The following is a 26,150-nucleotide window of genomic DNA, read 5'->3' as shown; positions in this document are numbered from 1 at the left end:
TGAGGAAGGGGAGGAGACAGCAAGGACTAACAAAATTGGGAGAATTCGATGTTCATGCCCCTGGGATGCAGACTCCCCAAACGGAATATGAGTCCTTCACGAATCCTTCGCTCCATAGATGCTGCTGCACCCGCTGAGTTTCTCCAGCTTTTTTGTGTAACCTTCGATTCTCCAGCATCTGCAGTTCCCTCTTAAGCACATGCTGCCAATGGCCTGACAGTTACAGATAAAATCAACATGGATATTTCCTTTGCTCTTTTGACTTGCCTGACTCAATCACAAAGATCTAGTCTTGGTCCTGACTGAGTGGACCCATTCTGAGACACTGTTTGTATTGGAGTCACCAGACAGACATAATTGGCAAGACTTTGCAGTCACCAACAAGTGCTGGACAACTTACTAAGCCTTGTCCTCAATCTAGCCAGATGTCAAGCTGTCAACTATACTGAAGGGGTCTACTTGGACTGGAATGCACACAAGATTGTGGAAACTATATTTTAGTTTAGGTTTCTGTTATTTTATTGCAGTTTTATTTTGGAAAAAAAGAGCATTTGGGCTGCATTTACCTCGATCTACTGGAATGCCATCAGAAGTAACAACAGCTACCTGGGTGTTATTCTTTGATATACATTGTTTGCAATCTAAATCTGAAAACATTGAACATTGTGCCAAACAATTTAGCTGGTCTGCCAGCCAGATGGACATCTAGCATGAAAAGAGCACTGACCTTGCTTTAGCAAAAGCTGAAGAAAGGTGCTGGAGGATGTTCCCCATGACGGAGAGAATCTAGAACAAGGTTTCAGAATAAGTGATTGCCCTTTTTAAAGCAGAGATGAGGAAGAATTGATTGTTTTAGAAGGCTCTGAAACTTTGGAATCTTCAGAGAATTGTTGCTGAGTCCTTGAAATATATTTAAGGTCAAGGTAGACACATTTTTGGCAAGATTTATAGGGAATAGCAAGGACAATTGATTCCAGGACAACATCAGATTTTACTGAATGGTTAAATGGAGCTGTTTATAGTTTATTGCTGATCCTATTTCTCTGGTCTCACAAAGAGGGGAAAATGATAAAACACTTGAAAAGGAGAAGTATAGAAACGGTTGGAAAGGATTAGAATAATGGGTTCTATGTGGAGTGATCACTTCCAGTACTGGAATTTGTACTGTTTAATGATTCCATATTAAGGGGTTGAACTGACTTGCATTCAAGATCAAATAAATTTGTGAATGTTTTCTTGAATTTGATACCATCAGTGATTCATCAAGGCACAAATGTGGGTGGGAACTTGGAGGTGTCATTACATTCTGAGATTAAGGTACTCTCAAGAACAACGAATTTCAATCACTGAATTATTGATGCTATAATTTTATAGGACACTGTAGCATTAAGAAATATTGTACATCTGAATTAATCTGCAAAGCATGGTGTTTATGTATTCTGGATTCGGGTTCATATTGACTTCTGGGTTAACAGTGAATTACAGTTCAGCTCGAGCACCCTTAGTTCTGCCTCAACCTGAGTTATGAGCATGTAAAAAGTCACATAGAAGCAGCAATCAAATCTGCCCTGCCCTCCCATAATTTATATGTCTTCTCTTCTTACACAGCTCCTCAGGAATTGCTTCCACCCCAATTCTACGGATTATGGGGTGACATGAAGCCAATATTGGACAATAGATTTTCCTGCAGACGGGGGAAAAGTTGCCTAACTGAATGGGTGGGTAGTTTGAGATGGTGCACTCCTTCTACTTTTTACACGGGCCTTGTGAGTACTCGCAATGCATTCTCTCCGCGTCATTTCAAATGTTTCGTCACTTTTGGTCACAGGCCAAGATTGAGTGGTGTTCTTTCAAGGAAGGATTGGAAGCATCCTTGAATCTGTTCTTCCATCGTACTAAATGCAGGCATAAGAAACTGCAGATGCTGGAATCTTGAACAAAGGCAAATCTGCTGGAGGAGCTTGGCAGATCAGGCAGCATCAGTGGAGTGGAATGGCCAGACATATTGTCGGCCCAGGACCATTCAGTCCCGATCTGAAACATCTGTCCATCTCTGTCCGCAGATGCTGCTGCTCCAGCAGATTTTTTTCTCCTCTGCTGACATGACCATTTCCTTTAGCTCAGGAGCTAACCTTCAACGAATGCAGACATAGATGATGAAATTCACCATAGCCTTCAATGCACCAACAAGTCTTTAGCCATCTGAGGAAAAGGGCGTTTGAAGTTTATGAACTCAAAGTCAGACAACACTCATGGTCTACCAGATAGCAGTGATTCACTCCCTCCAATTTGTTTATGAGACTTATACTGCCACAGCAGGCATCTCTAAGCACTGGAGAGATACTAGCACTGTCTGCTATATGTACTATCATTCTCATTCCACCACAGTTCTGCTGTTGAGGAAGGCCAAAAAAGCGAAAGTACGTCAGATATTACTTCTTCAAAATATTTATAAACGAATATAAACATATTAGAAACGTGCTTTCAGATGCATTATTCAAGCCCATTTATGACATTTAATGTAATTCACGAAGGCATAATATTTGTGTACAAGTTGAATTGAATATAGGGCAAGGGGAAAACTGAAAGCTGCTGAAATTATTTGGCATCTTTGGCAGCCGTGGAGAATCTCCATTTATGGAAAACTGCAAGTATTTTTCCAATTGCAATGCAATTATTTTGCTTCTGTGATATCAGAGCAAAATGTTTGCAGAAATCAACACCAGCATCCAAAAACTGAATGGACCTTATTTGGGCATTGAGCAAGGAAGGTTGCATGATGGTGATTGGCAGGGCTGCCAACATTGGGTGAGAGTTAAGAGTGAGAAATGGTGAGGGAGCTTAGCGACCGAGGGGGGGGGAGGGGGTTGTCCCCTCTCCCATGGTAGGGAGCTTTTGCATTGTTCAGCTTGAAATTGTGCAATCTGGTGCATACTGTAGCGAGTCTTTTAACCCACACTTGAATGCAACATTTATGCTTTAAATTGGATTAGGTATGAATAAGGTTAGGCTAAATGACATTCCTAATTACATTCCACTTTATAGCCAGGCTCTGATCAACAGATGCAGCACATGAATGACCTTAGTATATTCATGTATGGAAATCAGATTATAATTCATGCTGTTATGTATATATATATAGAGAAAAAAACAGAGAGCAAGAATCGGACTTCCATCACTGTTGTACACAAATAATTCATTCAATCTTACCCTTTGACTATAGAAACAAGACGAAAATAATGCCACATATTCAATCGTATATGGTTCAATGAAATTAAGATATAAATGTAAAACACTAGACTAAGTGGAACCCGTTGGGTCCCATGTTCACACGGGAGGGCTGGTCCCCCGACGCAATATTCTACCTCTCCACCAATTCCAATATTGGTGGCCAGTGGGGGGGCTTTCTGGAGCGCTGGTATGGGTTCTTGGGGTGGCAGCTCAGTCCCTCAAGCCTGATCTGCTGGCAGCTCACTCACGGCTGGTGGGCTGGCAGTTGACTCATAGCTATTCCATGACATTCCATTTCAAGCAGGGTGCAAGACCACCAAATTCAAATCCATTTTCCTACCATTTCAAGCAGGGTGCAAGGCCGCCAAATTTAAGTGCAGTTTCTTACCACTTCAAGCAGGGTGCAAGGCCACCAAATTCAAGTGCAGTTTCCAACCACTTCAAGCAGGGTGCAAGGCTACCGAATTCGTTCAGTTTCTGACCACTTCAAGCAGGGTGCAAGGCCACCTAATTCAAGTGCAGTTTCATACCACTTTCAGCAGGGTGCCACCAAATTCAGTGCAGTCTCATACCACTTCAAACAGGATGCAAGACCGCAAAATTCAGGTGCAGTTTCATTCCACTTCAAGCAGGGTGCAAGGCGACCAAATTGAAGTGCAGTTTCAATTAATTTCAAGCAGGGTGCAAGGCCACCAAATTCAAATGCAGCTTCATACCATTTCATGCAGGGTGAAACCACCATAAAACCACACAAAACACCAAACTTACATTTCAGTAGACATTCAGTGTGTTCAGTTGATTCACAGCTCAGACAGAATCATAATCTCTCCCTCCCCCATCATGCAGAGACTGAGCCACACCCACAATTCCGGGTTTTATAACCCCTCCCCCTCCCAACGGAAAAGGTGTGGCCTTCATGGCGTGATTGACAGGAGAGAGATTCTCAACATTTTTTAAACACTAATAACACATTTATTTTTCATTGATGGGAAGAATTCTCTGCACCTGCTGAGCAGAGGGGGACTGAGTAACATGGCCAAAAACCACAGCCGTAAGTAGTAGCATTTTATCTAAAATCAATATACAGTGCAAACAGGAAGTGCATTTGCCTTTTAACTTCAAGCCAAAGCACCCAAGCCACCATTTGCAGTAAGTAGTACCTTTCAACTTCAAGCCAAACCACCCAAGCTACCATTTGCAGTAAGTAGTGCCTTTCAACTTCAAGCAAAAGCACCCAAGCCATCATTTGCAGTAAGTAGTGCCTTTCAACTTCAAGCCAAAGCACCCAAGCCACCATTTGCAGTAAGTAATGCCTTTCAACTTCAAGCCAAAGCACCCAAGCCACCATTTGCAGTAAATGGTGCCTTTCAAGTCAAGTCAAGTTTATTCGTCACATACACATACGAGATGTGCAGTGAAATGAAAAGTGGCAATGCTCGCGGACTTTGTGCAAAAAGACAAACAAACAAACAAACTATAAACACAATCATAAACACACACATATTCTTTTACATATTAAATATTGGAAGGAAAAACGTTCAGTAAAGTTAGTCCCTGGTGAGATTTACAGTACGAATGGCCTCTGGGAAGAAACTCCTTCTCAACCTCTCCGTTCTCGCAGCATGGCAACGGAGGCGTTTGCCTGACCGTAGCAGCTGGAACAGTCCGTTGCATGGGTGGAAAGGGTCTCCCATGATTTTATTGGCTCTGGAGTTGCACCTCCTGATGTATAGTTCCTGCAGGGGGGCGAGTGAAGTTCCCATAGTGCGTTCGGCCAAACGCACTACTCTCCGCAGAGCCTTCTTGTCCTGGGCAGAGCAATTCCCAAACCAGATGGTAATATTTCCAGACAAGATGCTTTCCACAGCCGCTGCGTAGAAGCACTGGAAGATCCTCGGAGGCACTCTGAATTTCCTCAATTGCCTGAGGTGGTAAAGGCGCTGCCTGACCTTACTCACAAGTGCTGCGGCGTGTGATGTCCATGTCATATCCTCAGAAATATGGACTCCCAGATATTTAAAACATCTCACCCAACTTCGAGCCAAAGCACCCAAGCCACCATTTGCAGTAAGTAATGCCTTTCAACTTCAAGCCAAAGCTCCCAAACCACAATTTGCAGTAAGTAGTGCCTTTTAAATTCAAGCCAAAGCTCCCAAGCCACCATGTGCAGTAAGTAGTGCCTTTCAACTTCAAGCCAAAGCACCCAAGCCACTATTTGCAGTGTAATGCCTTTCAACTTCTAACCAAAGCACCCAAGCCACCATTTGCAGTAAGTAGTGCCTTTCAACTTCAAGCCAAAGCACCCAAGCCACCATTTGCAGTAAGTAGTGCCTTTCAACCAAGCCAAAGCACCCAAGCCACCATTTGCAGTAAGTAGTGCCTTTCAACTTCAAGCCAAAGCCCCCAAGCCACCATTTGCAGGCAGTGCCTTTTTACTTCAAACAAACCATATTTTCATTTTCAAACCACATCAAGGAGACTCACAGTTGAGTAGACATGTGTTCAGTGTTATTCAGAGCTCAGAGAGACGTGACCCTTTGGCTTCATCCATCTTGCAGAGACTGAGTGAGGCACACCACTTCCTGGTTTTATAGTCCCTCCCCGTCCCTCCAGCTGGGGCAGCAGAGAGAATGGTGAATTTTTTAAAAAACATTAATATCTCTCTGATTTGTCATCGATGGGAAAAATCCTCCAGTCCCGGAAGGTGGAGGGGGGCTCTGAGCGAGGTGGCCAAAAATGACGGCTGTAGGTGGCGGCGTTCTCTCAGAAATCGCAGCACAGCGAGCCAAAAGCGGTCAAGATCAGACTTTTAGTAATATACTAGACCAAGTGCAGACCCGTTGGGTCTGCTCCCCCAATGGTGTGATCCCCCAACCTAATATTCCACCATGCTCCTCCAATGGAACTGAAGCCGTTTGTTGTGAGATAAATGAAACTTTCACTACTCGTAATTAACTTAACTTTATTTAAGCTTTAAGCAACTTATTTCTGCAATACACAAACTCAGAAACGTCTGGCAAACATGGCTGATTCCGCAGGCTTTTCCCGCCCAAAATACTTCGCACATGCGCACACTCCGGAAATGTCCTGCGCATGCGCACTCCGGAAATGTCCTGCGCATGCGCACACTCTAGAAATGTCCTGCGCATGCGCACACACTAGAAGAGCTCCGCACATGCGCACATGCGCCCACTTCATTCTCCCCTCCTATTTTAAGTTGAGACGGTCAGGAGGTTTAATACGTCTTGATGACCGTCGCAGCACTGGAGCCTCAGGAGATAACGGTGTTTCAATAGCTGGGGGTAGATATATTGCTTGGTCATCAACTTCACTCATATTGTTATTTAGATTTTCAATTTTAGAATTTCTTGTAAAAGTTTCCATAGAGGATGCTGGAAGTGTTGGAGGAAGTTCCCGATTAGTGTTATCAAGAAGTGACGGAGCTGACGGAGGAAGTTCACGATTAGTGTTATCAGGAAGTGACGGAGCTGATGAAGAAGATGGACATGGTGCAAGGTCACGAAGTGAGACAGTTCACTGACGTCCATCCCGATACTTGATAGTTGCGTAAGAAGGGTTGACATCAGTCAGTTCAACTTCATCAACAAAAGGTCCATTCTTATTTACTCGGACATACCGACGAAGCAACACAGGCCCAGGGCTCGTCAACCATGATGGCAGAGAAGTACCACTAGAAGAACGCCGTTTGAAGTTAAAGAACCGTTCGTGTGGAGTAGTGTTGGTAGCAGTTGACAGTAGAGATCTGATGGAGTATAATGCATCTGGTAAAACACATTCCCACTGCTGATCTGGTATATCATTCGACTTTAAAGACAGTTTCACTGCTTTCCAAATGATTCCGTTATACCTCTCAACCTGACCATTTCCAATAGGATGATATGGTGTTGTTTTACTTGTTGCAATTCCTCTCTTAGAAAGGTAGTCCTTTAAATCTTTTGACATGAATGAGGTGCCCCTATCAGAATGTATGTAACTTGGAAATCCACAGAATGAAAACAGTTGATCTAAACATTTGATAACCATAGCAGCTGAAATATTTGGACAAGGAAAGGCAAATGGAAACCTCGAATATTCGTCAACTAAGGTAAGTATATAAACATTTTGAGAGGAGGATGGTAAAGGCCCTTTGAAGTCAATACTCAAACGTTCCATAGGTTGAGTAGCTTTGATCAATCTTCCTTCTTCAGGACGGAAGAACCTTGGTTTTAATTCAGCACAGATTCTACATGAAGCACACATCATCTTCACATCTTCTGTAGAGAAAGGTAAATTTTTGGAACGAACATAGTGTAACAAACGAGTGACTCCAGGATGACACAGCCCTTTGTGAAGATCAGTGAGTGCAGAAGAATGAACAGAGGCACAAAATGCTCGAGTTAATGTGTCCGGAACAACATTATCCTTACCAGGGCGGTACTCAATTGAATAACTATATGCGGATAATTCAATCCTCCATTCATGAATTTTACTATTTTTATTCTTCGTTCGTTTCCGATTATCCAGCATAAAAGCCACTGAACACTGATCTGTTATCAAAGTGAAGTGCTGGCGAGCAAAGAAATGACTCCATTTCCTCACTGCTTCAATAATTGCTGTAGCTTCCTTTTCGACGGATGGGTAGTGCAATTCACTACCTTGGAGAGTACGAGACCTGAAAGCCACTGGTCGTCCTCCTTGATTTAATGTAGCTGATACTGCTAAATCAGAGGCATCACATTCAACAACAAAGGGGAGATCCTCATCGATGGCGTGTAATGTCGCAGATTCCAATTGTTTCTTTAAAGAAGTAAAGGCACCAATTGCTGTAGAGTCAAGGGGGAAAGATTTCGCTCTAATCAAAGGTTGAATTTTGTCAGAAAAATTTGGTATCCATTTAGCATAATATGCAAACATCCCAAGAACCCTTCGTAGAGAGTTTAATGTTGCTGGAACAGGTATCTCCTGGAGTGGGCGGAGTCTTTCTGGATCAGGCTTGTTTATATCATTTCCAACCCAATAACCAAGAATATTAATTGATGATACTGATGTTATTGACTTAGCCTCATTTAATGTTAGATTTTTAGAATGTACAACATCTAAAAACCGTTGTACATTTTCATCATGTTCAGTTTGGTCTTTTCCTGCAATAGTTATATTATCAAGATAAGGGAAAGTATCTTTAAGGTTTTCCTGTTCACCAAGTTTGTCCATCTCTCTCTGAAAAACAGCCACGCCATTAGTTACCCCAAAAGGAACTCTGCAGTAGTGATATAATTTCCCATTTGCTTCAAACGCAGTGTATTTCTTCTCTGATTCCTTCAGAGGAATTTGATAGTAAGCACTTTTTAAGTCAAAAGTAGAGAATATCTTATACTTAGCTAATGTATTGATAATCTCTTCTATTCGAGGTAATGGATATGCATCAAGCTCCGTGAACTGGTTTATAGTTTGAGAATAATCAATGCAGAGTCTCTTTCTATGTCTCTCCAAGGGGGTCCTTAACCACGACAACTTGTGCCCTCCAAGGGGAAGAACTGTGTTCTATAATCCCCTCTTGTAAAAGATTAGTTACTTCTGTGTTGATAAAGTTCCTATCATCTTTACTAAAATGTCTTGATTTTGTAGCAATTGGCTTGCACTTGGAGGATAAATTAGTGAATAATGAAGGACATTCAACAGATGCAGCAGAAAGACCACACAATACTGGTGGCTTTGACAATACAAGATCAGGCATAGTTCCTTCATACATTATTTGAAGTGATCTGTGCAGTTTCTGGAAATCCTGACCTAGAATTATATCGCTACACAAATTTTTCAAAATACCAAGACATACAGATTTATAGCTAGTTTTGTTCAGAATAAAGTCTACAATACAAGAGCCTATAATTTGAGGATTGAGAGTTGTCAGAGCCATCGAGATTTCTCTATTTGAAGGAATTATAGTTAGATTTAGACGGGACACAACTTGTTCACTTATAAAACTTTCTGAACTGCCAGAATCAAGTAATACATTAAGTGTATGGCCATTAATGGATACCGTTGTAGCTGCACGAGACAAGCTCTGAGGAAATGCAGCTGTAATTGCACATAAAGAAGGCGTGTATATGGCAGCAGTCACACTTTTAGTCGTTGCTTTGGACTTGCATACTCTAGAATAATGTCCCTTCTTGCCACAACTATTACAAGTTGCCTCTCGAGCAGGACATGTCTCTCTCTTATGAATATTACCCCCCGCAAAAGTAACAGTTCCTTTTTGAATAATTATATGCTGCAGCAAGGGCACCTTTATCAGTAGAAATTGTTTCCATTTGCTCCATATTAGTACGTGGGTGAAATTCTTTTGTAGTAGTTGCAGCAGAATACACATTAGATGAGCCATAAGCATCTGAATTTTTCTGAGCCAAGTCTAAAGAGTAAGCTTGATTGTAAGCTGACTGTAAATCCAAGGTTTTGTGTTCTAATAGTCTCTGTCGTATTAAAGGCGATGCCAAACCATTGATAAAAGAGTCTCGAATAACTTCCTGTCGATATTGATCAGCCGTAACTGCTTTGAAGGCACAGTATTTACTAAGTCTTTGAAGTTCTTGTAAAAATTCATCAAGTGATTCACCAGGTTTTTGTTTCCGAGTAGCAAGGAGGTGTCGAGAGAATATCACGTTGGGTGTCTTAACGAAGAGTTTGCTTAGTACATCAATAGCAGAATCATAAGTTGTACATTCCTCTATGTAATCATATACATCAGAAGAGACAAAGCTTATTAATGTTTTGAGTCTGTCTGGTGCATCATTGCCACACTCATCAAGGAAGTTATTTAGTATGCGAAGCCAGTGCTTCCAATTCTTTGCAGCAGCAGGTGAGTTGGGATCCAGATCCAAGCGTTGTGGTTTCAGTAGCTTCTCCATCCCAAGTCGGACTGTTTGACTTCTGAAAATCTAAATAACAATATGAGTGAAGTTGATGGCCAAGCAATATATCTACCCCCAGCTATTGAAACACCGGTATCTCCTGAGGCTCCAGTGCTGCGACGGTCATCAAGACGTATTAAACCTCCTGACCGTCTCAACTTATAAATAGGAGGGGAGAATGAAGTGGGTGCATGTGCGCATGTGCGGAGCTCTTCTAGTGTGTGCGCATGCGCAGGACATTTCTAGAGTGTGCGCATGCGCAGGACATTTTCTGGAGTGTGTGCATGTACGAAGTATTTTGGGCGGGAAAAGCCTGCGGAATCAGCCATGTTTGCCAGACGTTTCTGAGTTTGTGTATTGCAGAAATAAGTTGCTTAAAGCTTAAATAAAGTTAAGTTAATTACGAGTAGTGAATGTTTCATTTATCTCACAACAATTTAAGCAACTTATTTCTGCAATACACAAACTCAGAAACGTCTGGCAAACATGGCTGATTCCGCCCACTTCACCGTTCTCAAAATTAAGATTCCAGCACTGCCCTGCCTCCCTCAGCAGTGGATTTAAAAAAAAATCCAATGGCACCTGCCCTGCCTGCTGCAGCAGTGAAAAGTTCAGATTGTTCCTGTCTAGCAACTTTGTTTCGAAGTGTGTTAGAAGCTGACATGTAAATGGAGAAGCCAGTTTATTTTTGAAATACTTGGGGGTCGGGGGAGAAGGATTTGATTAAAAACGTGTACTTCAACACAACGAAATGTAATGAGGAGTGGATACTTAGAAAGAAAAGCGAAATCTCTACCGAAATGGAAAAGATCTCGGAGATTGAGCGTCTGGATTGGGCGTGGCGATGAATCAAAAGAAGAAATGCAGCCGGCAGCCGTATATGCAAATGGATCCCGTACATGCAAATGGATCCATTCCGATTGGACATCTGCGAGCATCGGCCATTCCGATTGGACATCTGCGAGTATCGGGCACGAATCAAAAGGCAGAAAGGGATCCGGACGGAAGTCGGACGGATAGCCCCAGAGTTTTATAGATATACTAGACCAAGTGCAGACCCGTTGGGTCTGCTCCCCCAATGGTGTGATCCTCCAACCCAATATTCCACCATGCACCCGTCTCCTCCAATGGAACTGAAGCCGTTCCCAAAAGTAAGATTCCAGCACTGCCCTGCCTCCCTCAGCAGTGGATTAAAAAAAAAATCCAATGGCACCTACCCTGCCTGCTGCAGCAGTGAAAAGTTCAGAGTGTTCCTGTCTTGCAACTTTGTTTCGAAGTGTGTTGGAAGCTGACATGTAAATGGAGAAGCCAGTTTATTTTTGAAATACTTGGGTGTGGAGGGGGGGGGGGGGGGGGGGGGGTGAAGGATTTGATTAAAAACGTGCACTTCAACACGACGAAATGTAATGAGGGGCGGATACTTAGAAAGAAAAGCGAAATCTCTACCGAAATGGAAAAGATCTCGGAGATTGAGCGTCTGGATTGGGCGTGGCAATGAATCAAAGGAAGAAATGCAGCCGGCAGCAGTACATGCAAATGGATCCATTCCGATTGGACATCTGCGAGCATCGGCCATTCCGATTGGACATCTGCGAGTATCGGGCACGAATCGAAAGGCAGGAAGGGCCCCGGTCGGCAGTCGGTCGGATGGCCCCAGAGTTTTATAGATATACTAGACCAAGTGCAGACCCGTTGGGTCTGCTCCCCCAATGGTGTGATTCCCCCAACCCAATATTCCACCATGCACCCGTCTCCTCCAATGGAACTGAAGCCGTTGCCAAATGTAAGTTTCCAGCACTCTCCTGCCTCCCTCAATTGCACCTGCCCTGCCTGCTGCAGCAGTGAAAAGTTCAGTGTTCCTGTCTTGCAACTTTGTTTCGAAGTGTGTTGGAAGCTGATAGGAAGGAGCAGCCGTCAACGAATCAAAAGGCAGGAAGGGATCCGTACTGCAGGCGGACGGATGGGTTTGAGTTTTATATATTAATAGGTAGGTAGGTAGGTAGGTAGGTAGGTAGGTAGGTAGCTAGATATAGATAGATGGATGGATGGATGGATGGATGGATGGATGGATGGATGGATGGATGGATGGATGGATGGATGGATGGATGGATGGATAGATAGATAGATATGGAAACAGGCCCTTCGGCCCACCAAGTCCATACCGGCCAGCAATCTAGCATACACCAGTTCCATCCTACATTCCAGGGACAATTTACAGAAGCCAATTAACCTACAAATCTGCACTTCTTTCGGATGTGGGAAAAACCGGAATATCCAGCGAAAACCCATGTGGTCATAGGGAGAATGTACAAATTCTGTACAGACAGCACCCGTATTCAGGATCAAATCTGGGTCTGTGGTGCTGTAAGGCAGCAACTCTACCACTGCGCCAACGTGCCACCCCATTATATTATTTTTTCTGTAAAATATTTATTATGGTGTCATGTCAATAAAGATGAAAACATGATTCTGATTTCTGCCCTTAGTTGGATAACACACATCTCCAGTCATTGTGTTTTATGACTGGTTTTCAACCACTTCAGTTTGAAGGTCTCGACCCGAAACATCACCCATTCTTTCTCTCCAGAGATGCTGCATGTCCTGCTGAGTTATTCCAGTTTTTAGTGTCTACCTTCAGTTTAAACTAGCATCTGCAGTTCCTTCCTACACTCTTTGTTAAGCGAAACAGGTCCTATTCTCATAATATTATTCACTTCAACTAAGTCTTTTCTTCACCTCCGTGGCAGCAGAGAATACAATCCCAGTTATCAAATCTTTCTTCAAAGTGAAAAAAAAATTGCAGTCCTGCCAACATCTTCATGGGCACAATGGCCGCCTCGCCAACAGTCTGTCTCGTCCCTTCTCTGTTTTTATTATTTTAAGTATGTCTTAAATGTATGTTTCAATGTTTCTTGGTATGTTTTATGTGGGGGGGAGTATCGGGGGAACTTTCTTCCAGTCACTTACCTCGACGGAGATGCGATTTTCTACGTGTCATATCTCCTTCTCCCCTGCGGCCTAACAACGTGGAGTGGTGCAGCCTTTCCTGAATACCGGCCCGGAGATTCTAGCCGTACGCGCGCCGCGGGCTTATCATCTCGGAGCCTGCAATCCTTTACCGGGGTTCGCCAGCGAAAGTGTACCGATCGCGCGGGGCCTGTGGACTTCAACACCGTGAAGCCACGGACTCTGGTAAGAAGAGGCCAACTCGGGAGCTCCATGCTGCGGAGTGTTCCGATCCGTCCCGATGCCGGGGTTTTGATCATCTTGACACGAGGGCTTGAACATCGGACCGTCGGCAGCGGCAAGTGCGGCGGTTTCGGCCCCGACCATGGGTGAACAAAGGAGGAAGATGACTGAACTTTATTGCCTTCCATCACAGTGAGGAATATTGATTCCACTATGGTGGATGTTTATGTTAGATTTTATTTTATGTGACTGCGTATTGTTACTTTTCACTTAGTATGGCTGTATGGTAACTCAAATTTCACTGTACCATAATTGGCGAACTTGAACTTGAACATTTTGCATGTAAAATCAGAGAATGCTGAAACCACTCACCTGGATAGGCAGTACCTGTGCAAAAACAAACATTCTTTGACCTGAAACATTAACTCAGCTTCTCTTTCCAGAGATGCTGTCTGCCCAACTAAATGTTTCTAGCATTTTCTGTTTTTGTTGTTTAAATCTTATTTTACAAAGCTTCTTTTGAGAGCTAATTTGATGGATAATATAGTTAACAAAATATTACCAGATTCCATGACGTACATTTCTAACATCGATTCATTATAAACATCCCAGCCGACAAACTTTGGTGCACTGAACTACCGTTTCTCAAAGGAGGTCCTACCCCTGTTTTGTATGCAGTCTTATGGTAACAAAATTCTGTAGAACATTAAGCTCTAGGGAACATTAATCCCGCGCGGCAATGGCCTGTCGGCCCGCAGCCGCATTGAGGCCGTACCGTCTTGACGCCGTACGCAGCGTCTTGACGGGCCACAACTAGCGCGTGGCGTTGCACGATGACATCACCGCCCGGCGTGCCGTTGCTCGATGACGTAACCACCCGACGTCGTGCGATGTCTAAATTCAGTCGGCCCGCCTCCTGCCCAGCTGATTGGTGAGTATGATGTCGGGACCAGCCCCACACAACTCCAGACGGCTCCGCGGTTGGAAGTGGGACCGGCCCCGCGAGGCCCTACGCCTCAAGCCACCACGTATGGCCGCGCTAGGCACATTCCTGGCCGTTAACATCTCAGATGATCTGTCCTGGGCCCAGCACATAAATGTAATCGCGAAGAAAGCGTACCAGTCATTCTGCTTTCTGAGAACTTTAAAGAGATTTGACATTAACCACCAGGTGGCGCTTCGATGGCAGCCTCACCTGCAGTCTGTCTATCCTTTTTGTCTTTTTTTTGTTATATTTCGTGTGTTTAAAAAGTATGTATTATTGTTCTCTGGTTTGTTTTATGTGGAGGGGAAACTTTTTTCACTCTCTTAAAGGGCTGTCCCACTGCGGCGATCTAATCTGAGAGTTTGGACGAGTTCGCGCTCGACTCAAACCCGAAGCTGTGATGTTTGGTGGACTGTGTGGGGTGGGAGGACCCATTGCTCCTCCCGTTCAGCAGGTGGCACTGCACAGGACAAAGGGAGATGTTTTTGTATATAGGTGTATCCTGTCAGTAGTGTGTGAGGGTGCAGCCATCTTGCTGCCAGCATTGAGTGAAACCTTAAAGACTTCTGTTGTAAACTAAAGACGCAAATTTTGTGCAGACCTAGAAAACGAACACGAAAGTGATGTCAGGAGTGGGATTCTTCGGATTGTGTCCAAAGACCTAGATAAGAACCTTTTTGTTTTTTGTTTTTAAAAAAAAAGCTCAAACTAACATGTCTCGGCAATTCGATCGTTTCGATCTCGAGCGAGAAAGGTGGTCATCGTATTTAATACACGCTGAGCTTTATTTTGAAAATATGGCAATTACGACTAAACAGAGGAAGAAGGCTCTCTTGTGTTCGTCGATATCTCCAGAAACATTTGTAGTGCAGGTTTGCTTACAGAAGAAGTAACTGAAGCCTCATATGCTGAAATCACAACGACTTTGCAGCTGGATTTCAAAGAAAGTCAAAATTTCCTCGTAGCTCGCTTTGATTTCTACAGGATGGTGCAACAGGAAGGGCAATCGATTACCGAATTTCTTGCATCGCACCAAGGCAAAGGCATGTGATTTTAAAACTCAATGCTGCGAAAAGTGCCAAGACAATGCATTGCAGGATAGACTGGTCATGGGCTGCAGGCACGCATTCATCCAGCAGGCGATTCTGAAGGAATCAGATGCATCATTGAAGAATGTGCTGCAGTGTGTTAATAGACCTTTCTCACGGGGCGACTTGACACAAGATGTGACCAGAGTGAAGTGGTCGTGGTCTAGCACGATATCACACGATATAACGGGGGGGTAGACAAAGAGTTCCCACGGTACTCGGCATTTCTGTTATTTGTGCGAGTGACTTGTCCGTCTCCCGAGCTTTCCCGTTAAATCTTGAATGAACATTGTAACTGTCAAGTGTAATTAAATCATCACGTGGCACAAATGATGTCACTTTTTTTTTCACGCACTATAAATATCCTCCCTTGGTTGAATTGGCTCATTTGGAGACATGCCTGTACTAATGCCATGACTTTACTGCAGGAAGATGCCACATTACTTAGGAGAGAGGGGGAGAGAGACAGAGAGAGAGAGGCACAGAGGCAGTGTGATGTACTTCGGGGTGACTGGCGGAAGAGAAACAGCGCACATGACCTTGGTCTATCTGTGTGTGTGGGAGCGAAGAGAGACTAAGCAGAATACATCGGTCTTATTGTGTGTGGGGGGGGGGAGAAAAGAGAGGGGGGGGGGGAGAAAGAGGGGGGGGGGGGGAGAGAGATGAGAGGAAGGGGAGGGGGAGAAAGAGAGAGAGAGAGAGGGGGAGAGGGGGGGGGAGGGGGAGGGGGGGGGAGGGAGAGAGAGAGAAATGAGGGGAGACGTATATACACACACAAAGCAGAGTTTTACTGTGTATGGGAGACACAGATGGTCTGAGCACAGTACCTCGGTCTTACTGTGTGTGGGAGAGGGGGAGAAAGAGATGTACACTCACAGAGGCAGAGTCTCTCAGCCTGTGTGAGAGGGAGGGAGGGAGAGAGAGAGAGGCACACACAAGTTGGATGTGAAATCTCTCCTGCCTGTTTCAGTGACAGACACCCACCGCCAGCAAATGAAGACACCCCCATCTGTCTCCCCCTCCTCTCCCTCGACTCCCCCACCTTTCCCTCCCAACTCCAGTCCCGTCCCGAGCCTCTGGGAAACTGAAGGGAGCAACAATTAACTGCTGCCTGCCCGCTGAGTTAAAGAGTTCCCACGGTAGTATAATAATAATAATCTTTATTTATATAGCACTTTTCAACAAAACCAGTATTTGAACCAAAGTGCTTTACAGAGATTGATTAAATTAATTGAACAGATCAAATGTCAATATATCCATACAAAGACACAGAACAGTACACTATAAAAATCAACATGAAACGTCCCCCCACAGCAGAATTCACCGTGAGGGAAGGCACTAAAAATATCCAGTTCTCCCCCTCATAGTCCACCCGAGGTCGGGGTCTATATGTGGCCTCCTCAGCCAACTCGATGTTCTCAGGCCCTCTGCCGCGAAGCTGGATCATCGGCGTCGGGTGAACATTCTTCAGTGGCCAGGACTGAAGTGGCTGCTTCCTCCCTGAAGACTGCTTCAATGTTCCAAGGAGTTCTCAGGCCGCGCGGCTGGACCTCTGACACTGGCGAACTTGGACACCAGGCCACGCGGTGTTGAAATCCTGGGCTGCCCGCCCCGCGGTACTGGTCGCTCTGCAGCCGCAGCTCAGCGATGTTGCAGTCGGCGTCCCCAGTGCCCCGGAGCTTACCCGAAGGCGATCCGGTAAGCCATCGCCCGCTCCGTGTTGGTGTTGGTGTCCCAGCATCTGCACCGCCGGCGAAGCTGTAATCCCGGCAGGAAATCGTCGCTCCAGCGCTGCTCCAGCTCGATGGTAGGCCGCACAGAGAGGACGAAGAAGCGGTTCGGAAGAAAACCTTTTTAAGACGATGTTAGTTGTGCCCAAGTTTAAATTTCCAACGTGTGTTTCAGAGTAAAGAGTCAGCGCAGAATCCTTGATAATCAAAAACTGTCTGAATCAGCAAGTTAGACACAAAATGCTGGAGTAACTCAGCGGGCCAAGCAGCATCTCTGGAAAAAAGGAATAGATTCCATTTTTGGTCGGGACCCTTCTTCGGGATGATTGTAGGGGGGAACTGGAAGCAAGAAAAGACCGGGACAAATCAGGGCCAACAACAGATGACCTCAGCAGTTGATGTCCATATGCGGATGCAAATCTTTATTTTTTAAATTCAATCCCACAGAAGACAATTTTTACTCACCTTCTGTCCCCTCTGTCCAGCTTCCGGGGTTCACTGTTCGCAGGAGTTCCCACGGTACCCGCAAGAGTGAGTACGGATATCGCACGGATATCGCACTGGCCACTACGTGCATATAATGTTGCAATGTTCAACCACAAGTGTACAAGTCACTCTTGGAGAAATTCAAGCTTGTTTGAATTTTCTCCCGAGTCACCAAGTTACACGAGTACCTGCCGTTAGCGCCACGGTGGTCCACGAATGCCGTACGGTTATCGCAAGAGGTTCCCACGATGTTCAACTCTGGTTAACTCTTGCGTCAAGACGCCCCGTGAGAAAACGGTTTAAGATGGCCGAGCTGCTGAGTAAAGAACTGCACAAAATGGCCGGCGAAACGGCGTTGAAGCTCCCTCAGGAGGTGCATACAGTTTGTCAGACTCGTCCGCAACGCCAGAAACCACTTGATCGACCCAGAGCAAATCTGGAGAAGGTAGGACAGTTTCAGACGAACCGTCCCCTGTGGGAGGAGGATCACAAGCCTGCTAGCGGTGCGGCTCAACTGCTCATCACCATGAGTGCCTGTATATCAAGTCCGTTTGTTATGCCTGTTACCGAAAAGGTCATGTCCAGGCAGTGTGTCAATCCGTAGGAAAGCTGCAAAAGGGCAAGAAAGTGCAAAACACAGTCGACCAAATCGCGGAGACCATTTCTATTGAAGTGCTCGGTGTGTCCACGATCCCCGACAAGCCGAGGATTTCGCTGCGGGTCTCGAACGTCGATCTGCAGTTCCAGGTGGACACTGGTGGGCTGTGTCGATAGTGGGTCAGGACATCTGGGAGAGGATCGGATCGCCGAAACTGAAACGGCCAACATCCGCCTTTTCGGATACGGACGATAGCCCATTCCCACGAAAGGCAAATGCACTGCCGCCGTTTCCTGTAATGGTATGACACAGATGTTGCCGCTGATCGTGGTTGGTAAAGAAGGTACATCCCTGTGCCCCAGCGACTGGATCCATGCTTTCAAGCTTGACATGAACGCCTTGATCTACGATGGATCAACTATGGAATTGTCATCTACCACGGATTATAACATGGTCAGCAAGTGCGTGAACAACTTGCGAAAACAGGACGTTGAATGGCACTGGTCCAAAAGGTGTGACCATGGATTCACCAGGTTGGAGGAGATGCTCGCCCAGCAGACTCGTTTGGTCCACTATGACCCAGCTAAGCCAATCTCGCTGGCGCCAATGCATCGCCATATGGTCATGGAGCTGTAATCTTACAAACGGCGCCGAATGGCAAGGAAGAACCAATCACGTTCGCATCCAAAACGCTGACGACTGCCGAGAAAAACTACAGCCAAGTGGAGAAAGAACAGCATACAGATAAAGCAAATACTGATATCTCTTCAAAAGAGAACACTGAGAAATACTCTGTTGATTCTGAGCCTTTAGCAAGGGTTGTGAAACGCAAAAAAAGGCTGGGATAAAAAGTGAAGCGAGGTTCAGCCAAATGGACACGTTCAAACTGGAAAGGGGGAATGTGATGTTTGGTGGACTGTGGGGTGGGAGGACCCGTTGCTCCTCCCGTGCAGCAGGTGGTGCTGCACAGGACAAAGGGAGATGTTTTTGTATACAGTTTATCCTGTCAGTAGTGTGTGAGGGTAGACTTGCTGCCAGCATGGAGTGAAACATTAAGGACCTCTGTTGTAAATTAAAGACTCTCAAATTTTGTGCAGACCTAGAAAACGAACACCAAAGCAGCATGGTCGACACGAGGTCCTAGGAGGTCACTGGAAGTCTCTTTCATGCTTGAGGGAAGTTCCCGAATACTCGTGGCCTCAGCTAGGTCTCGGAAAATGTTTTAGCATGTTGAAAAATTTTCCGCGAGTAAAATTAGGTCGGCATGGTTCTTTTTTACTCGTAGTGAAGTGGAGTGGGGTCGCTATTTAGTTACAGGCAGTCGAGGGCAGCCGTAGGCAATCTCCTTTGCTGACCGGGCATTTTGATTGGCTCATTGGAGTTTTCAGGATCAGGGAAAACCGATCCTGGTAAATTGCCTGCTAAAATTTATTATACTTCTTAAAAGTGTCTCCACTACTTCTCCTTCCCCCCCCCCCTTCCCCCCCTCCCCCCCCCTCTCCCCCCTCTCACTCCCCTTTTCTCCTCTTCTCCTCCCCCCCTCCGCGTTCTCTAAAGGACTTACCGTACACTGTGGCAGCCGTTTACCTTCCTCTTCATCGCGGGTGTGAATTTCAGACAGCGCTCCCCCGCTCTCCCTGGCCCCCTCCTTTGCGGTGTGTTTATGTGGGTGTGCGGTCGGTCGATCCAGCTCGCGGTTTCAACGTGGACGGTCGATCCAGCTCGAGGTTTTCCAGGCGAGTGCCCTCGAGCTTAAAGGTCGAAGGCACTCTTCTTAACCCCGCGGATTAGGTCGCCGCAGTGGGACAGCCCCTTTACCTTGCCACTGATGCGATTGCTTTGCGATGTTGTAGGCCAATTCCAATGCACAGGAATGCAAGAGGTTGACTCAGCTCGATCAAACCATCAGCATAGCCCTCCCCACCATCAAAAGCATTTGTATGGCACAAAAGCAGCAGCATCACCCATTCCCACCATCTTGGCTATGCCCCATAGAAGCCTGAAGTCCATGCCACCAGGTTCAGAAACAGTTACTTTCCTAAAACCCTCGGGTTCTTGAACTGACCTGCACAAACCTAATCCTACCCCAGCAATGGAACACTGCAGATCAACTTTTGCACTACCATGGATTTGTTTTCTAATTGTGTTTTTGTAAATTATGTATAAATTATATTTTGGATTGTCGTCTGAGTCGCTGTGCCTGTGATGCTGGTACAAACAACAAGACTTTCATTATACCTGTACCTTACGGTAGTTATACATTTGACAATTAATTCAATTTGACTTGAACCAGTGCCCTGTCTAATTTCCTGCCTCATGCCCATCTCTTCTGATTCTCTTGGAATTCCCTCAAAAAGAATCAATCTTAGCCTCAACTAAAATTAGTCCATAAAACTACGAGGTAGAAGATGTCTACGATGTATAACCCTCTGAGTAAAGTAAATCCTTCAGTCCAAATTGACTGACTGATCCAGTGTCCTTTTCCTGTTTGCAAATGTGCAAGTTGAATTTACTTGGCCAAGATTATGTGTATTTTAAAGTATTCTTAAGGCAGTACATTAAACCAATGAGGCAATTGAACATTAAATTAATTATGAAATATCTGACAGGAGGAGACAGCTCTTGCAGTAAAACCACACGAGCTATTAGTTATATTAAAAGACACTCATTACCATTTTGCAGAACAAATATCTCTCAGTCTGATGCAGAAGGACCGGACATATTTTTCATGACATCATACAAGTGATGCAAGGGGTGTTTTCAAGGGTAAGATCTTGGAGGTAACATTTAATCCTAAAACCAAAAGAAAGTGTTCAAGCTTATTTAAAGTCTCAGTCAGATAAGATTGAATTTGTAGTGAGTGGCAATATTTATTATTTGCACTTGTATATAATAATTTTGTGTGCTTTTGCCAAGTATTCATAAAACATGTTGTCAGGACATCTGGAATCTATTTAATGCATTTCCTTAACTAATCAGATTGCAGAAGTAGCAATGAGCAACTATATCCCTCCTTACTTTGGTGATTAAAGAGGAGGTAGAGCATTAGACTTGAAATTCATTATAGCCCAAATACTACCTATTATTCATTGATTTGATAATATTACAACTATGACTGCTAATTGAACAGTATGTTAATAGTATTGAACTTGAGAGTAGAAATTTTAATTTGCTGCACTTGGAACAAGATTTTATTAAATGCGAAGCAAATACCGATTTCCTGCCAATGAAATAAAGTTAGATTGTGGCAAACAGAAATGTCTTAGAAATCACTGTCGTTATAAATTAATTGAAGAAAAATATACATTGTGAAATTAGTTTCCACTCATCAGTCAGATTAACAATGAATTATAATTTGGGTGACCCTGCACATGAAATCTTTGTTGTACCCTCATGTACAGGGAGGTAATTTGGATTTTGAAACATCATAGTACATTTCACCAGGATTATACCAGGGTTGACAGTTAGAATAGGAAGAATACTTGGATAAAATTGTTTTACATTTACTTTAGGTTAGAATATTGGCAATTTAATTAAAATGCTTAAATTAAATAAGGGACTTGACAGGAACTATTTCTGTTGATTGCTGTATTTAAAATAAAAAGATAATCCTAAAGTTAGAACTGAAACATTTGACAGTGAAAGTAGCATATTTCATGTTAAGGGCACTGCAGTCTAGAAAAGAGCTGTTATTATAAATTTAAAATTTTAAGGGTGAGGTCCGTTGTGTTTTCAACGAAGATGGATCGAAAATGGATAGAAATTTGTCCTCAGCTGCTTGAGCACAATGCAGCAGTGGTTGTGTGTTGTACTGCATTTCTGAAAGTTATTGAATTCGCTGCAGCTGATTTTTGGAAGCAGAGTACAACGGGCTTTTTGACATTGCTGCTGAGGATGAATTTCTTAGGTGAGTTCCAGAATGCCATCGTCAGAAAACGGAAGGATGTATACGTCAAGTGTAGGCAATTGGTATCAAATTGGTCATTTGGTTATAGGGGATATGGGAGAGAAAGTGAGATGTTAGGAGGGCAAAAAGGGGCTATGTATATTTAGAAGCAAGAGGGTAACTAGGGATAAAGTAGGTCACCTTGGGGACCTGTAGCGGACGATTTTTATATAGTTTGAGAAATTAACCCTCTAGCCGCTAAATGGACAGCATGGTTAAGTGGAATGTCTTCTATACACACGCGAGCTCACCATCAGAGACTTTCAGAGCTTCTTCACAGATAAGTCTTCCAAAACACAGTCTTTTGACTAATAGGTTCTTTATTATTGATGAAAACGATAAGGTACATCCAAACTTCTTCCGACTCGTTACTACGATCTTCATCGAACTCCAGTTTATCACTTTAAACGTTAGAAAACTCCTTGTGTCTCAGTTACATTTCGCATGGTCGAAGGTTAAACCTTCTCCATGCTCCTCCAAACTAAAACTAATTCCTAAGCTTCTGCGCAAGATACATAGCCCCGAACACGCCCAAAGATACGTCATAAATCCCAATCACAATATAACGGGCAGTCTAAAATTTTTAGGCACATGCCATCATCAATGACATGCAAAACAAGCCAAATGGCCACTACAGGACCAACAGAGAAATCAATGTGTGGGAATAAGAGTAGGATCCTAAATTAATAGTACTCATCAATATTCACCAGGGAGAGGGTCGTGGAGGCGGGAAAGCTGATATTGTTCAACAAGTTTGTATCAGGAAAGAGGAAGTTTAAATATATCGGCACACATTCAGGTGGCTAAATCTCCAGGACCTGATAGGATCTAATCCAGGATGCTATGGGAAAGAAGGGTGAAGATTGCTGAAGGAGACTTTTTCATCTTTGTTAGCCTACGGCGATATACCAGAAGACTAGGAGAAAACAAATTTGTCATTCAAAAAGGGCAGTAGGCGAGCCTTAGTAGGGAAATCAGTTGTAGGGTTAGGATTTATGTTCACTTGGAAAGGCAGGAACTGATTTGTGGGTGGAGATGTTGGAGGGGTTCAGCGTGATAGTAGGTGGAGAATAATAGTGGAGGGTTGTTTGACTGACTGGAAGTCTGTAACCATTGTAATCTGGAGGGTTTGGTGCTGGAATCTTTGTCGTTTGTCATATTTGTAAATGACTTGGATGAGAAGGTAGGTTGTCTAATTAGTAAATTTGCTGATGACACGAACATTGGAGAAGTTGTATACAGCAAAAGAAGGTTGTCTCAGGATATAGAGAGACATAGATCAACTGGAAAGTTGAGCGATAAAGTGACAATTGAATTTATTCTGGAGAACTGTAAGGTCATAGAGCAAGGAACAGTACAGCACAGGAACAGGCCCTTCGACCCACATTGTCCAGGCAGAACATTATGCCAAGAAATATTAATCCCATCTGCCCATACAGAAACATAGAAAATGGGTGCAGGAGTAGGGCATTCGACATGATCATGGCTGATCATCCAACTCAGTATCCTGTACCTGCCTTCTCTCCATACCCCCTGATTCCTTTAGCCACAAGGGCCACATCTAACTCCCTCTTAAATATAGCCAATGAACTGGCCTTGACTACCTTCTGTGGCAGAGAATTCCAGAGATTCACCACTCTCTGTGTGAAAAATGTTTTTCTCATCTCGGCCCTAAAAGATTTCCCCCTTATCCTTAAACTGTGACCCCTTGTTCTGGGATCCATATCCCTCCATTTCCCGCATATGCATGCGCCTATCTAAAAGTATCTTAAACACCACTATGGTATCGATCTCCACCCCCACCTCTGGCATTGCATTCAATGCACCCAACATCTGTGTGAAAAAAAAAAATTTGCCTTGCATATCTCTAAACTGTGCCCCTCACACCTTAAAGCTCTGCCTTCTAATCATTGATATTTTCACCCTGGGGAAAAAAAGATTCTGACTGTTTCCCCTATTTATGCCTCTCATAATTTTATATACTACCAGTCTCTCCTGAACCTCCGGTGTTTCAGAGAAAACAATTTAAGTTGGTCCAACTGCTCCTTTATAGCTAATATCTCCGAAGCCAGTCAGCATTCTAGTAATTTCTTCTGCACCCCCTCCAAAGCCTCCTCATCCTTCCTGTAATGGGGTAATGAGAACTGCTGCAATTCTCCAAATATGGCATATGCAAATCCTTATTGAGCTACATTATTACTCCATGACTCGTATACTGTCTCAACTAATGAAGACAAGCACACCATAAAGCGCCTTTAGCATTATATCTACTTGTGCTGCTACTTTCAGAGTGCTAAGAACCTGACCCTGAGATTCCTCTGCACATCAATGCTCTTAAAGGTTTTGCCATTAACTGTATACATTCCTCTTACATTTCAGTATACTTGCCCCCTGCATTCGAGTGTAATGCATTTTGAGATCAAATACTGGCTGGAAAGCAGAAAATATGCATCAAATGGCAGACCTTGAGAGCATTATTGTGCAGAGACACTTTGTTGTAATTCCCTGACAATGCTGTCACAAGTAGACAGAGTAGTAAAAATGAATTTGGAAGCCTGGCCTTCATAGTCCAAAGTATTAAGTATAAATGTTGGAACATCATGTTGCAACTGTACAAAACGTTAGTTAGCATCCCGGGGTGTTGTGTACAGTTCTGCTGCCGCACTACAGGAACAATTTGATGGTATTAGAAAGTGCGAAGAAGAAATTCACTGGGATGTTGCCTGTAACGGAGGGCTTTCGTTACAAGGAGAGATTGGATGCGTGGATTTATTTTCGTCGGATTGTAGGAGTCAAAAAAGTCCGAGTTTTTTCCAGGGCAGAGAAGTCTAAAACTAGAGAGAACGTGAGAGGAGAAATTAAAAGGAAATCATAAGGACAATTTTTTCATGCAGAGGGTGGTGATGATTATATTGAGTGAACTGCCAGAGGAGAAGATAGTCGGATACAATTACAATGTTATAAAGGCATGTGGACAGGTACTTTGATGGAAAAGGAGCAGAGGGATATACAGTGCATTCAGAAAGTATTCAGACCCCTTCACTTTTTCCACATTTTGTTACGTAACAGCTTTATTCTAAAATGGATTAAATTCATTTTTTTTAATCATCAACCTACACACAATACACCATAATAAAAAAGCAAAAACAGGTGTTTAGAAATGTTTGCAAAATAATTAAAAATAGATAACTGAAATATCATATTTACATAAGTATTCAGACCCTTTGCTATGACACTCAAAATTGAGCTTTGGTTCATCCTGTTTCCATTGATTATCCTTGAGATGTTTCTACAACTTGTTTGGAATCCACCAGTGGTAAATTAAATGGATTGGACATCCTGTTTCCATTGAGATCGGAAGAGCACACGTCTGAAATATCATATTTACATAAGTATTCAGACCCTTTGCTATGACACTCAAAATTGAGCTTTAGTTCATCGTGTTTCCATTGATTATCCTTGAGATGTTTCTACAACTTGTTTGGAATCCACCAGTGGTAAATTAAATGGATTGGACATTATTTGGAAAGGCACACACCTGTCTATATAAGCAGGTCAGTTGACAGTGCATGTCAGAGCGAAAACCAAGCCATGAAGATGAAGGAATTGTCCGTAGACCTCCGAGACAGGATCGTGTCGAGATACAGATCTGGGGAAGGGTATAAAACAATTTCTGCAGCAATGCAGGTCCCGAAGAGCACAGTGGCCTCCGTCATTCTTAAATGGAAGTACTTTGAAACCACTGGCTAAATCATAGAGCTGGCTGCCCGGCTAAACTGAGCAATTGGGGGAGAAGGGCCTTGGTCAGGGAGGTGACCAAGAACCCGATGGTCACTCTGACAAGAGCTCCAGAGTTCGTCTGTGAAGATGGGAGAATCTTCCAGAAGGACAACTATATCTGCAGCACTCCACCAATCAGGCCTTTATGGTAGAAACACCGATGGTGGCCAGACGGAAGCCACTCCTCAGTAAAAGGCACATGACAACCCACT

General features: G+C 43.9%; 1 protein-coding gene across 3 annotated transcripts in view; it reads left to right on the top strand.

Annotated features, from left to right (window-relative positions):
• The window catches only part of LOC129698616 (inactive phospholipase C-like protein 1), a 200,046-nt gene that overhangs the window by 67,768 nt on the left and 106,128 nt on the right, over window positions 1-26,150 (top strand). The window contains exon 2 of one of the 3 annotated variants that reach the window (XM_055637735.1): window positions 20,895-20,978. The exons of the other annotated variants lie outside the window; for them this stretch is intronic. Within the exon in view, the coding sequence (XP_055493710.1) occupies window positions 20,958-20,978 (21 nt within the window). The 5' untranslated portion in view covers window positions 20,895-20,957. The remainder of the gene's footprint in view (window positions 1-20,894; window positions 20,979-26,150) is intronic. 3 annotated transcript variants of the gene reach the window in all.

Source organism: Leucoraja erinacea, chromosome 7, assembly GCF_028641065.1.
Source record: "Leucoraja erinacea ecotype New England chromosome 7, Leri_hhj_1, whole genome shotgun sequence".
Lineage (NCBI taxonomy): Eukaryota > Metazoa > Chordata > Chondrichthyes > Rajiformes > Rajidae > Leucoraja > Leucoraja erinaceus.
Note: the sequence above shows the minus strand (reverse complement) of the source record. Positions and strands in the feature narration are given on the sequence as shown.